Here is a 13,921-nt window from a genome sequence, read left to right as displayed (position 1 = left end):
ATTATGAAATGCTAAGTGTCAGATTAGTGGAAATTAAGGAGTAATTTTTTCCCCATCCAAGTTTACAGATGCCCCGAAATTCAATGCATGGACAAGAAACCCTGCTAAAGGCAAGACGAAGTTCAGGACCTTCTGCTCTGAGGCTAAACTGAGGGGTTGTGGGCCAAGGATTCACTGCACCCTCACTTCACTATGAGCTGTTGTTAGGAAAGCCAAGCTTTTTCTTTTCCTGTCCTGAAGCTTTAAAACGTTTTGTAAAACAATTTAAAACCATGTCCTTTTTTCAGGACAACTCTGATGGCTACATGCCCAAAGATTAATAAGCACCTTTGATGTGTTTCTTCAACAACTGGAATCATTGTCATCAAATAAAGGGTCAGTTAATCGACTAATTCCGAATTTTAATCAGGATCTTGTTCCATTTGCCCTGGGTTGGTTGAGCTTTAGTGTTGGGGTTTTTCTTTTCAAAGGCTGCCCTGGGAGGGCTCCTGTTCCCCTCACTCTTGCATTTTGGACACACACTGGCTCAGAGACAACTGGGCGCACACATTCCTCCCTCGGGTCCTCATGGGGGAGCTGTCATCTTGCAACCACACAGTCATCACATGCCATTGCAAGGGCAACCCGGCAGGAGGGCCCCCCTCTAAAGGCCGTCCAGCCCCGCGCAGCCCCAGCCCGTCTGAGGCGCCGACACACAGGAGCCGGGCCGGGTCTCCGGCTCTCCGCCGGGGAGCAGGGAACGCGCTCGCCCACGCCCACGCCCCCCCACACTCCCGAGCGCACACTCGGGCGCTCACCCCAGCGCGCGCACGCCGCCACTCTCTGGCGCACGCAAACCGCGGCAGGGCCAGGGACTGCCGTGTCCGCTGCAGCCCGGGAGAGGTCCGGGGCGCGAAGCCGGTCCCCCCCGAGAGCGCTGCCCGCCGCCCCGCCCCGCCCCGCCCCTCAAACCCTCCGAGCCCAGCGCGCCTGGGGCTGCAAAGTTTCGCCGGCAGTCAGCCGAGGCAGCGCGCGGGCTAGAGCTGGGCTCCGCTCTGCCAAGCTCCGGACTGCCGTGACCGCTGGCCGTGTCGTGCGCCCGGCTGCGCGCCCAGCTCTGCCCTGCGCCCCGCGCAGATCTCGGTATCCCGCACACCCCTCTTGTCGGGGTTGCCTGCGCGCCCTCCGGCCTCAGGGTCTGTTCTCAGCCTCCTGTGCGCCCTCGCTCGCTTTCCCTCCTCCCCCTCCTCAGCTCCGGCCAACTCACCTCTGCCACTCATCATGGCCCTTGGCCCCGCTTGGACCAGGCCGGAACCAGGTTCCCTACTGCTGCTGCTGCCGCTGCTTTTGCTGCTCCGGGACGCGGGCGGCAGCCACACAGCCCCCGCTTGGTCCGCCGCGCCCATGGCCGCCGACAGCCTAGCGGGGGACAAGGACCCCCAGCGGTCTCCGGGGGACACGGCCGCAACTGTGGGCCCTGGAGCTCAGGACATGGTCGCTGTCCACATGCTCCGGCTTTATGAGAAATACAGCCGAAGGGGCGCGCGGCCCGGAGGGGGCAACACGGTCCGCAGCTTCCGGGCGCGGCTAGGTAAGTAGAACCGGCCCTGGAGCCCTTTCTCTTCATCCTTGCGGTTCCTCACTTGTCTGTCCTCCCACCCCTGCACCTCCACTCTTCCTGTTTCTTCTATTCATTGACTAGTCCATTCATTCTTTCATTAACTATTATACCTTGAACAGTCTATGCCGGGCCCTGAGCCTTCAATGGAGACATCAAAGTGGCACAGACTGACAGAGTGTCTGCCCCTGGGGTGCCACCAAGTCTGGAAGGGTGTCACACTTTATGGACACAGAAACACACCATCCACAAGGCTTTAAGCACGGTGCGGAGATGGAACTGGGCTGGGGAGCGCATGGTGTGTGTGTGTGTGGCAGGGGTGGGGGGACCTGTGCCATAGAGGTCAGTTGTGTTAGCTCTTGACGCATGACGGAGACACTGAGGAGAGCCCAGCAGGTGGGTATAATGCAGCCCTGATGAAAGTGCCAGGCACAGGGCCCAGGCAGGGGTGTGCATCTCTAGCTGGGACAGTTAGCAGATGTAATGGTTGGAGGAGCAGAGTGGACTGAGAAGGGCCCTGGGCGCCCAGCCTTGGGTGCATGGGACTGAGGCCTGCTGGACACTAGCAGGAAATGCTCAGATGATGGGTATTTGAGGAAAGGTCTAGAAGTTTGGGCAATAGGGGTTCCCAACCCCTCTCCTGCCTTTATCCCTCCTGGGCAGATCTTTTCCCCTCTCACCACACCTTGAATAGAGCTGGACAGAGACCACTTGCTTTGCCCTCCTTGCCCTGCTTCTGAGAGCACTTTAGAATCCAGCCACAGCTGTCTGCCCACTGGGGCTGGGCCACCTCTGCCAGCCCTGGGTGAGCAGAGAGGAGGTAGCCTGGTGGCAAGGGCGAAGGAAAGACCCTGGTTGTCCTGGAAGCTACTCATGGTGTTGGAATGCCATTGCCGAAGATGTGGGTAAGGGTCCCCTGCAGCCCCTGTAAAAGAGGAGGCCATTCATCAGGAGAAAGACCACTGGTCTATAGGACTCCTTCTGAGGTAGAAGGGAACAAACCCAACATCAGGACCAGAGAGCCTGGAGTGAGATCTGCCACCTCGCTGTTGATCACTGGCTGTGTGACATGAGGTAACATCTGTGGCCTCAGAGCTAGGCACAGGAGCCTGATCTCATGTAAATATGTACTGGGAACTCAGCCACAGAGAGGCCCCTTCCCCCATCCTCTGTCAGGCAGACTCATTAGGTCAGTGTTCCCGGGTTCTAGGCCAACTGGACCTAATTCCACCCTCCCTGGTAATTTTTTTCTCTTTTGTCTTTTCAGGGCCACACCCACGGCATATGGAGGTTCCCAGGCTAGGGGTCTAATCAGAGCTACAGCTTCCAGCCTACACCGCAGCCACAGCAGCGCCAGATCTGAGCTTCATCTACAACCTATACCACCACAGCTCACAGCAGTGCCGGATCCTTAACCCACTGAGCGAGGCCAGAGATCGAACCCACAACCTTGTGGTTCCTAGTCAGATTCGTTCCCACTGTGCCACGATGGGAACTCCCTCTCTGGTACTTTTTATTCACCTCTTGGGGCCCATTTCTTGGAGCATCGTTATTAAGCTACTCAAGGATCTTCCAGCATGGCCATGATCTTGGGCAAATTGCTGAAGCTCTGTGGACTTAGATCTACTCATCTACAAAATGGACAGGTCATGGCAGTATCTTCCCTATGGGGAAGCAGGAAAGATGACAGGAGCTGGTATGTATAAGCCCGGACCCCAGCACTGGCCAGGTTAGGTGTCGGCACATCCTGTTTCCCTGGAGTACAAAGCAGTTGGGTTCCTATGAGTGTAGACTTGACCTTGCATCCATTAACACAGTCCCTAAAGCCTTGCAGTTGAGGAAAGCAAGGCGGACAAGGTCACAGCTACAATGAGGTAAGTAAACCCATTGAGCCCACCGTGTCATTGCAGGCCCAGGTATGGCGGTGCACAGTCTGATTTCTGTTTTCACAGACTGATGGTGGTGCAAGTAACAGTGAAGCAACACTTAGCCCTGGTGACAGCAGCTCAAATCCAGCCCTCTCATTTTACACATAAGGAAACTGAGGCTGGGGAGGGGGAGCTGTTCATAGCTGCTGTCCATCTGCCAGGCTGATGCTGTTCTCTTTGCTAGCTCCTTCCCCTAACTTCCATCAGATCCCAGGACTTAGGAAACAGAGAGTGGAACGGACCATCCTGGGAGATCAGAATTATGCTGGACTGGTCTGGGACTGTCTGACAAATCCAACACTCTTGTTTGGAGCTGTTTGACAGCTCTACTTGCTACTGGATGTGTGCTGTGGCACACATCACTTTACCTTAGTGAGCATCGATTTCTCTGCACAGAATGAGGAGGTGAAGATCCAACAGGATGAGATGTGGTTTGTGCCTGGCAATGAGTAGGCCCAGGCAGCTTGGTTTTTGATCCCCTTCCTTGACTCACTTAAGTTAGTTCATACCCAGATCCTCATCAGCCCTCAGAAGTGCTGGTTTCATGACCCAGTAATCCAGCTGTGAGAAGGTGTGGGCCTGGGCAGGGACCCCTCATTTTATGGATGAAACACAGATATGGGGGCTTCAGCTCTGGTGCTAGATTTCAGCAGGGAGGGAGGAAAGAGATGAGAAAAAGAAAAGAGGTAGGAGAGAAAAAAAGATTATAAAAGAAATGATACTTATCCAGAAATTATAGAATGTATAGTAAATAAAAGAAATCATCCCCAATCATAACCCAGATATAACCAGAGTTAATATTTTCATGGAATACACACACACACACACACACACACACACACACATACATAATTCAACATACAGGCAAAATTTGTTGTATCTTCATTTGAAGTTACTGGGTTTTTGTTTTTCCATTACTGATCATCCTGAAATATTTTTCATGCCTTTTGGCCATTTGCAATTATTCCTGTGAAAATCGCTTCATCCCCAGGGGGTTCTGGCCTTTTTCTTACTGATGCATATATTAAGGATATTAGCCCTTTATCTGTAATAGATTATTGTCTTGTGAAGCATGAGCATGATATGAGGGTGACAGTGTCCTGGAGTCATGGTGGCAGTCAGGTCAGGCTGTGGGCAAAGACAGTGGTGGGAGGATAAAGAGTTGAGGGTGGCTGTGGAGAAACAGCATGCAGTACCAACAGGAAATGATATTGATTGGATGCAGGAGGTGGAAGAAGCCATGAAAATTCTCAGGTGCCTCCTGGAGAGGGTGGACAGGTGGCAATGCCTCTGTTGGGCACAAGGGGTGTGGTGCCCTGAGTGTAGCAGTAGCTTGTGACACCACTCAACCAGTGTGTTCTCAGCGTGTGCTGGGTGCCAGGCATTTTGCTGAGAGCTGTGCAGAGATGATCTAACAGCTTCAAGATGCACACACACATATTCAGCCCAACTTACAGATGAGGAAATTGAGGCACAGAGAGGTTCTATTATGACTTGCCTAATGCCACAGAGCTAGTCAGGGATGAAACAGGGCTTAAACCCTGACTCTGGAGCCTGCTTTAAAATAGACACTCACTACAAATTAGTTCTCTTCCCTGCTCTGCAGTACCACTGGCTGGCCCACCTCTTCCTTCCTTCAGCTAATTATGTTGGTGCTTGCATCTTTAGCCTAGCAAAACAAAATATGTATCAGGGTGTCCCGAGGTGATGTGAAGACAGATGAAGCCCAGGGCAGAGTGATAGTGCTGCTCCTCCCGCCAAGGGAGCCAGTGGTACCCCTTGTCAGGCATGCTGCTTCAGCAGCAAAGGAGAGATGGGTGATTCTTGGAGGAGAAATGTTGGTGGAAAAAGGAGAAACTGGGACAAAGCCCTGAGATGGGAACTTCCTATTGGAAGGATATGAAGACCAGGGTGACGTGGGCAGAGATGGGGGTGAGGGGAGTAGATGGAACTGGGAAAGTAGGCAGGCCAGATCAAATAGGACCTTGGTAAGGGGTTGAGTTTTATTTCAGGGCTCTGAGCGGGATGGTGACCTGAGGTTGAAGGCACCCAGCACACAGGCAGCCAGCCTCACTTGGCCAGTGCTGTGGGAAGCTGTGATGGGCACTGCAAATGGGAGTCCCCACAATTACCATCTGCCTTATTCCCAGGCTGAACTCCTCTGAGCAACTCTGACCACCTTTTCTAGGACTCCGATTGGCCCAGCATTTAGCCCAGAGTAGGAGTTTCCCAAATGTTTATTGGGAAAAGGGAGAGAAGCAGGGAGCAGAGAAGGAGGGGAATGAGGAACAGTAGGAGGGAGAGGGCGGAAAGAAGGATCTTTTCTAGCTGATCAGGAGACGGGAGCTGCAGGCGCCAGCATGGTTCATAGGAACCAGTGACTTCTCTTTGGAGATTCCCTTTTGTAGCCTGTGCTCATCCAAGCTGGGAGGCTCCAGGTAGGTGCCCCTTCTCTTAGTCATAGCCTGGAGCCCCCTGCATTGCAGGCATGCAGGCATTATCAGAGAGCAGGGATGGGGTGACCCATCTCTGCTTCCACAGTTTTCAGCAGGGAAGTTTAGGGCCTAGGGAGGGGAGAGCTCCCTATGGCCAAAGGCCTTCAAGCTAAATGGATAAAAGCCTCCTGTCCTGAGTGGAATTGATCTGGCCATCTGATGTCCAAGATTCCTCCCCTCCCTGAGTCCCTACACGTGCTCTCCGTGGTTTCTGCATTCTAAGGGACGGACAGCACTTGCCATCCCCCTCCTGAACCTTGTGCAGAAATAACCTCCAGGGCAGGTCACCCCATTCCTCTCTGCAGATGTCTTGCTTCCCTGGAGGTGGTCCTTCCAGCACCTTCCTTGGGCCACTTCAAGCCAAGGTTGCTGTCTCTGCCTTGGTGGTCACAGTTGTACTTTATGTCCCTTCTCATCCTTTCCCTTGTCACTGGAAGGGGAGCCAAGGTGTTTTTCTCTGGGGATCCCTATCTGTCTTCCCCCAGTCTGCCATTTTCCTTCTCAACAAGAGCCATAGGTTTCCAGACCAGAGATGCTTGCATCCTGCAATGAAGGGCCGGCTCTTTAGAAAGAGTCAAAAATGTCGATCCTAGAGCTTCTTAAGTGTTCTCTGTCAAAGAACTTGTTAGCAGAACACTAGATTTAAGACTTGAATTGATTAAAAGAAAAACACTTTTCTGCTGTGTTAGCTGGATCACTGAGTGAGAGGGGTGCAGATTGGTGTAGGAGGAGCTTGCTCTGCCAGCCTTGGTTCTTTTTAGATGAAAGTGGCAGGAACCACAATTGGGGGATCCCCCTTTGTGTCTGGCACATTGCACATGTTATTTATTTAATCCTCCAAGCATTCACGTGAGATTGAGATTCTCTTGTCCTGCTGAGGCAAATGAGCAAGGTATGGTCCCACTGGGGCCCAGGAGCTTGGTTCCTAGAGCCTTTCCTAGCTTGGGGGCAGGGGCTGCCTTGTTGGTGAACTTGCAACCACCCACAGTCAACCCCAGATGTTGCAGATACATAACCCTTCATTGCTCCTCCCAATTCCCTGATGGTGAGAGTCCCCTAGGATGCTGGTTGAAATATGAATTCCTGGGCCCTATTGTCCCAGACTCTCTGAACCAGTGTCTCCAGGAAGGAAGGCAGTGATCTGTAAGGTTTGGGAAATGCAGGATTGGCATGACACTCAAGGCCTCAGGGTTTGGAGAAGCCAAGTTTAAATGTACATCAAGACCCATGTTCTTTTCCTTAAGTGTGGGCATGTTAAGAGGCCACCACACCTCTCTGTGGTTTTGTTCTGAGAATTAGTTAAGGTAGGGTCTATAGTGTCACCTAAGCCTTGACTGGCATTTATCCTGCCCTCCAACTTTTCCTTCCTTCCTCTCTCTTGTAGTCCCTTAAAAGGACATGAAAACTCCCAGTTGAATTATGCCTTCTTTCCAATAGATGCAAATAACCTTAAAATGATGATTTGGGTTAAAAAAAATTCCCAGCTGTTCCTGTGGATGCAGGTGTCAGAGAAACTGTGACCCTGGAGCACACCCATTGGAGAGACCATTGTCCATGCATGCCCGTGTGCGTATGCACACACACACACACACACACACACACACACACACACACACACACTCCTGCTCTTGGGAACCCTGAACCTCTCTCAGCTTCACCCAGCAATGGACACTTGACAGAAGGAAATAGAGCAGAAGGAGAGAGGCAGCCCACCTGGAAGCTTTGCTCTCTTGCTTGTCTGCTGCATTACCAGGAGTCCTTGGGAATGATGCTCCTTCCCTCCGAACCCTGGAGAGGGTTTGCTATTCACAGAACTCAGGCTGCCAGAGTTCAGGGAAGCTTCCTGGGGCTACAGACAATGGTGTTCTGCCCTGGGGCCCTGGGGGTACTCTGGTAGAACCAAGAGAGAAGGAGAGAATTGTTGAAAGCTCCAGGGCTGCAGATGTGATGTTTGAGTCATCCTGGTCCTTGTCATAAGTTGGGCCTCTGGAGAGAAGCTTGGATTTTGGAGATTTTGTTGAATGAACTGATATAACCCTGATATCGCTCTTTCTTTGTAGAACAAGCTTAAAAAGCCATGGGCAGAATAAATAGCAGACGCCCAGATGGCAGTGCTCTTAAGCCCAGTTTCCCTCAGAAGGCACTCAGAATGCAGGGAAGTAGGGGACACTCCCCTTATTTTACTTCATTTGGAAGAAGGACTCCATGTAATGTCCCTAAAATAGAGGGCTGTGCCAGTTCAGGGGAGATGCTTTCAGCAGGGCTCAGACCAAACCCAGACCATACTGAACATCTGATTCTACCTCATCTCGTGGATGAAGGACATTGGTGTGCAGGGGCAGGAATGGGGGCTGCAGGGTCCAGCAGGCCTGAGCACCTACCCTGTCTGCTACCTTTTCTCTTCCTTTCTTTTTAATGGGATAGGGACAATCCCTAACCTCTCTGACCTCAATCCTTCATCCTCATCCTGTCACTGAAAATAGCAAAGGTGCCCTCATCAGTTCAATGTGAGGATTACATGAGATAAGGAAAGCCTAGTTGGCCTGGAAGTGCTCCCTCAGTGGGACTTCCTCCTCCACTCCCTGGATGGGAAACCCTATGGCTATGGGGCCTCCCCAGGAAACTGCCTAACAGTCTATGGTCTGTCCTTCCCTCGTAGAAGTGGTCAACCAGAAGGCTGTGTATTTCTTCAACCTGACTTCCATGCAGGACTCAGAAATGATCCTCACAGCCACATTCCATTTTTACTCGGAGCCACGGTTGCCCCGGGCACGTGAGATACCATGCAAGCAGCGGGCCAAGAATGCATCATGCCGCCTGCTGCCCCTGGGTCCACCTGCACGTCAGCACTTGCTCTTCCGCAGCCTCTCCCAGAACACAGCTACACAGGGGCTGCTCCGTGGAGCCATGACCTTGCCGCCCCCACCTCGGGGCCTGTGGCAGGTCAAGGACATCTCCCCCATCGTCAAGGCCGCCCGCCGAGATGGTGAGCTTCTCCTGTCTGCCCAGTTAGATTCTGGAGACAAGGACCCAGGGGTACCCAGGCCCAGCCCCCACGCGCCGTACATTCTCATCTACGCCAATGACCTGGCCATCTCAGAGCCCAACAGCGTGGCCGTGACACTGCAGAGATATGACCCCTTCCAGGCTGGGGACCCAGAGCCCGGCGCATCCCCCAACAGCTCTGCGGACCCCCGTGTGCGTCGGGCCACACAGGCCACTGGGCCCCTCCAGGACAATGAGCTGCCAGGGCTGGATGAGAGGCCGGCCCACACCCCCCACACCCAGCACTACCACAAGCACGAGCTGTGGCCCAACCCCTTCCGTGCACTGAAGCCACGGCCAGGACGCAAGGACCGCAGGAAGAAGGACCAGGACGTGTTCATGACCTCCTCACAGGTGCTGGACTTTGATGAGAAGACGATGCAGAAAGCCCGGAGGAAGCAATGGGATGAGCCTCGAGTCTGCTCCCGGAGGTATCTGAAAGTGGATTTTGCAGACATTGGGTGGAATGAATGGATCATATCACCCAAGTCCTTCGATGCCTACTACTGCTCAGGAGCCTGTGAATTCCCCATGCCCAAGGTAGGGTGTGTGAGTTACCCCACTGCGTTCTGCCCCTGAGCTAATTGTCACACTCAGCTCTGCCCCTGCTGGCAAGCCCCTTTTCCTTATGACTCTGTTTCCTATCTGTAGGTAGGCGTAATAACACCTTCCATCTACTCAAGGCAGGGAATAGGTAGACAGAGAGGCCAAATTCTATGGGTGAGGCCCGCAGATGGATGCAATCTGGCTGTGCTTTTGGAAGTGTTGCCTTGATTGAATTTTAATTTTATTTTTTTATTGTTTATTTATTTATATATAATGATTTTTTTCATTATAGCTGGTTTACAGTATTCTGTCAATTTTTATACTGTACAGCATGGTGACCCAGTTACACATACATGTATAGATTCTTTTTTCTCACATTATCATGCTCCATCATAAGTGACCAGATAGAGTTCCCAGGGCTACACAAGAGGATCTGAATTTGAATTTTAAATCAGAACATTTCCTTGTTTTGCAGTTCAGAAGATCCATCTCCTTAGATGTGTGTTCCTGCATAGCAAAAACTATAGAGGTTGAGTAGACATTGCCCCCCTGCACATAGGTCAGGTCTCTGAAGTTCCCTCCTCACCAAGGCACCCATAGAAACCCTGGCCTGGACTTCAGGGCATTGGTGTCTGTGACCAGCACCGAGCTGTCCTTGGTGGCTTCCTGATGTGATTCCCCTCCTCCCTGGCCCCAGCAACCCAGGGCAGAGACACACAAGATAACTAGCTCTCATTACAAATAAGTCTGCAGGACACACAGCATGGAGCTGTTTTATCCATTGCACTGGCCTGGGTTTTCAGAGGCTCACCTTCCCTCCAGGCTGCTCTGTGGCTCTGTCCATCCATCTCCCCACGCCCCGAACCATGGTGGGCCGGCTGCCAGCTGATGTTGACCTCGGCACAGAGCACACACTTTCCTCCTACTTAGCTCCTCTGCCGAGTTCCAGGTCATGCCTTCCCTTCCAAGAAAGGAAGTCAGTGCGTAAATCCACTGTGAATGTAAATAAATCAGCCAGCTGGGAAATCCCAGACCCAGTTGTGGGGCCGCATTAACCTGTTTGGGAATTAAGAGGCTTCTCCTGAAAGCCCTAGCATATGCAGGAGAGAGGAAGGGAGTTGCCGGGGAGAGAGACAGGCGTCTGCTGAAGGGCCCATCACAGGCAGATGCACAGATGCAGGGCTCCTGCTGGCTGACCCTGCACTTACCTTATCAGTCTGCCGGCCCCACTGTCTTCCCACCTTCCCAGACACCAGCCTCAACTCCCCAAATGCTGGAGTCCCTGCCTCGCTCTCCTCCCCACCTCCCCACCCCGGGAGGAGAATTCTCGCCAATGCACTGTGTGTAAAACTCTTTGGCCAACAATGAGCTGAAGCGCCTGTGATGTGGTCCGGTTCATCTCATGAGAGGTGCTTAAGGAACGGCACTCTCTGTGTTTGTGGCTGGACCAGACTCCTCTGGATGTGCGAGGCTGCCTGGGGAGGGAGGAGAAGAGAGTTGGTGTGAGCCCAGCGAGCTTGATTTCCAATCCAGACTACTTTCTCACTGAGGGCTCTTGCTCAAGTTAGTCATTTCAAGCCTCAGTTTCCGCACCAGTAAAATTAAAGTCATACCCACCCCAAAAGGTTGATACATGACAAAATGGGGTGATGCAAGTAAAACAGCGCCTGACATCAAGGAGTCAGACCTGCCTGGGAACTCTTAAGTTTCCAGCTCTGTCACACTGAGGCACACATGGGCCTGCAGGCCTCCCCTTGCAGCGCTGAAAATGTGGTCATGTGGCAAGCGTGTTCCCCAGACTGTGAAGTGTGGGCAGCTGTGGCCTCAGGCAGAACCACAGGGCTTCCCCTCCAGCCCTCCTTCTGGAGCTCCCACCCAGTTCCAGATGATCCTTGGGGATGTGTGATGCGCAGATGCCCCCAAGTGGCCAGTGCCACGTTGGGGTTGTGCCTTCCCTCTGGGAAGCCCAAGGAGGAGCAGGAAAGCCTTTTGCAAACATCTCCAGGACTCAGTTCATGACTGACTCCGGAGGAAATGTGTACCCAACTCTGGGATCTCACCTTTCCTTCTAGATCGATGCCTTTTCTGCGACCTCAGTCAAAAGCGTGCGGGCAGCTTGGTGGTAGGGTGAGGACTGCAGGGTGGGCAGAGCACTGAGGCGACCATGTTCTTTTCTGACTTGCAGATCGTCCGCCCATCCAACCATGCCACCATCCAGAGCATCGTCAGGGCCGTGGGCATTGTCCCGGGCATCCCGGAGCCTTGCTGCGTTCCCGACAAGATGAATTCTCTTGGGGTCCTCTTCCTGGATGAGAACCGAAATGTGGTTCTGAAGGTGTACCCCAACATGTCTGTGGAGACCTGTGCCTGCCGGTAAGACCAGCTGCTCTGGAGTGGAAGGGAGCTCCCCACCCCCGCCCAGCAGGGAAGCATTCTCAAAATCTACTGGAGTGAGCACTTGACTCAGGGTGCAGCTGCAAAGGCAGGACAGGGCTCACGGGCAGCCATCCGTCTCCTGGGGCATCGTTCTGCGGTCTGTCATTGCTAGTGATGCCATCCCCTCATCGACGGTCCAAATCCTCTGAAGGGATCTGGGGATTAACCTGGCCTGATGGTTGCCCACAACCCATCCCCTCTGCTCTGAAGGCCTGAAAACTGGACACATCCACAGTGTTTTGTGACCATCCTCTCATAACCTGAACTGAGGACACTTGCTCCCTTCACATAGAAAGAACCTCTGTTTAAGCAATCAGTTTAAAACACATCGGGCCACATAGGGATGCTGGAAAACAGGGCTGAAATAATGGTATAAAGGGATGTTTCCTGTCAAAATCCACTGCAAAAGCTTTTATACATACGGTATGCACATATAACCAATGTTGGTTTCTTTTTCTTAATATATATTTTATTTGAAAACAAAAAGGAGGCAGTTGACACCCTTCCCCACAGAGGTCATCATGCTGGTTATGTGTGCATTGTTTAAATATGCTTATTAAAATAACACGTACAATGATATGTTGCAATACTAAAACATAACCAAGATTTTATATTTTTGTAAATTATACTTTCTATACTGTAGACTGTGTATGTTACGTGTTTTTATGGAAAGCTAATAAATTAAAGGGACTGTGTTATCTTGAAAAACTTAATGTCACCCATTCCAAAATAATGGAGGGACCCCCAACATGTAAGGATGACATCTGGGTGGCTGCTGGGGACACAGCCTTCTTTAGGAGCTGAGTCCCTCACAGGCCATTTCCACACTCTCCCACCTCTATCCTGAGCTCCAGACTCTAGCCTTCCAGGGTCCTGCCCACTCAGATTGCATCACAGTTCCCCAGCCTTGGCTCATCCAGGCCAAGACACGCCAAGGCAGGCCCATTGGCTTTAGGGAGCTTCCTCACATCTAATTAGCCATGAAACCATTTTGCCATAAAAACTAAAACAAATGGTTGACAGTTCCATTACACTAGAAAATGATAACATATCAACTTTTAGAAATTCTTCGGTGAGCACGGTCATACCGCCCATCCATCAAAACCAAAGTTTACCAAGCTATCAAAAATAGCAGCTACTAATTCCCAACAGTCTTCAAGGGCATTAATGATGAATTCCTTAGCTCGTTTAGCTCCGACACCTTGTTCTCTGGTGTCTTTAACAAATTTATCATTCAGTGTTAGAAGTTGGGAAGAGAAGAATCAAGCTCTCCTTCTATCACCCTCCCCCGCAAAAAAAAAAACTAGGTATGTGCTTCCTGATGAGTAGAAGTTCCTTGAAAATGTGAAAAAATAAAATCTGGCTTAGATTACCTTAACAAAGGTTTGCAAAAAAAAAAAAAAAAAAAAAACTGATGTGTTATCATTTTCTAAAGTAATGTAACTGTCAAGTCATTTTTTCATGGCAAAATGGCCTTATGGCCAGTTACTCATGCTGTAAAACCACTCACGGCAAAGATGTTTACAGCGAAAATACTGGACACACCTGGCTGGAGCCCAGCAGCATCTGCTCAGCATCTTCTTTGAGGTGCTCCAAACAGCCGTGGGACATGTGTGTGAACAGCTGCCCTGGGCACATGGCCCTGCCTCTTGGCAGAAGTCAGGTGAAGTGAGGGGGGTGGTCTTTAAGGCACACACTACCTTATTCCTGCAGGACTTGTACTGGGACTAAATGATTCATTCACTGGATTGCTGGGATGTCTAATTGGTCTGCAAATTAGTCATGGCTTGGGTTGCCATGTCTAATCCTTTTTGAAATATGACAGGATATAAATTACTACCAAAATAAGTAAAAACATTAGGGCTTGATAAGTT

At 51.5% G+C, this 13,921-nt stretch overlaps 2 protein-coding genes across 4 annotated transcripts in view; one reads left to right on the top strand and one right to left on the bottom strand.

Moving 5' to 3' along the window:
- Window positions 978–12,741, top strand: GDF10 (growth differentiation factor 10). The gene is made up of 3 exons (XM_003133105.4): window positions 978–1,570; window positions 8,680–9,605; window positions 11,797–12,741. Exons 1-3 carry the CDS (start codon window positions 1,261–1,263, stop codon window positions 11,986–11,988), a joined length of 1,428 nt encoding a protein of 475 aa, XP_003133153.1. The 5' UTR covers window positions 978–1,260; the 3' UTR covers window positions 11,989–12,741.
- Window positions 9,364–13,921, bottom strand: part of ZNF488 (zinc finger protein 488) — a 52,212-nt gene continuing 47,654 nt past the window's right edge. For all 3 annotated transcript variants that reach the window (XR_002338455.1, XR_002338456.1, XR_002338454.1), the window contains 3 exons: window positions 11,672–11,916; window positions 10,423–11,086; window positions 9,364–9,500 (listed from right to left, as the gene is read on the bottom strand). The gene's annotated coding sequence lies outside the window, so the exon portion shown is untranslated. The remainder of the gene's footprint in view (window positions 9,501–10,422; window positions 11,087–11,671; window positions 11,917–13,921) is intronic.

Source organism: Sus scrofa, chromosome 14 (genome assembly GCF_000003025.6).
Source record: "Sus scrofa isolate TJ Tabasco breed Duroc chromosome 14, Sscrofa11.1, whole genome shotgun sequence".
Lineage (NCBI taxonomy): Eukaryota > Metazoa > Chordata > Mammalia > Artiodactyla > Suidae > Sus > Sus scrofa.
This window is presented reverse-complemented; position numbering and strand designations above follow the sequence as displayed.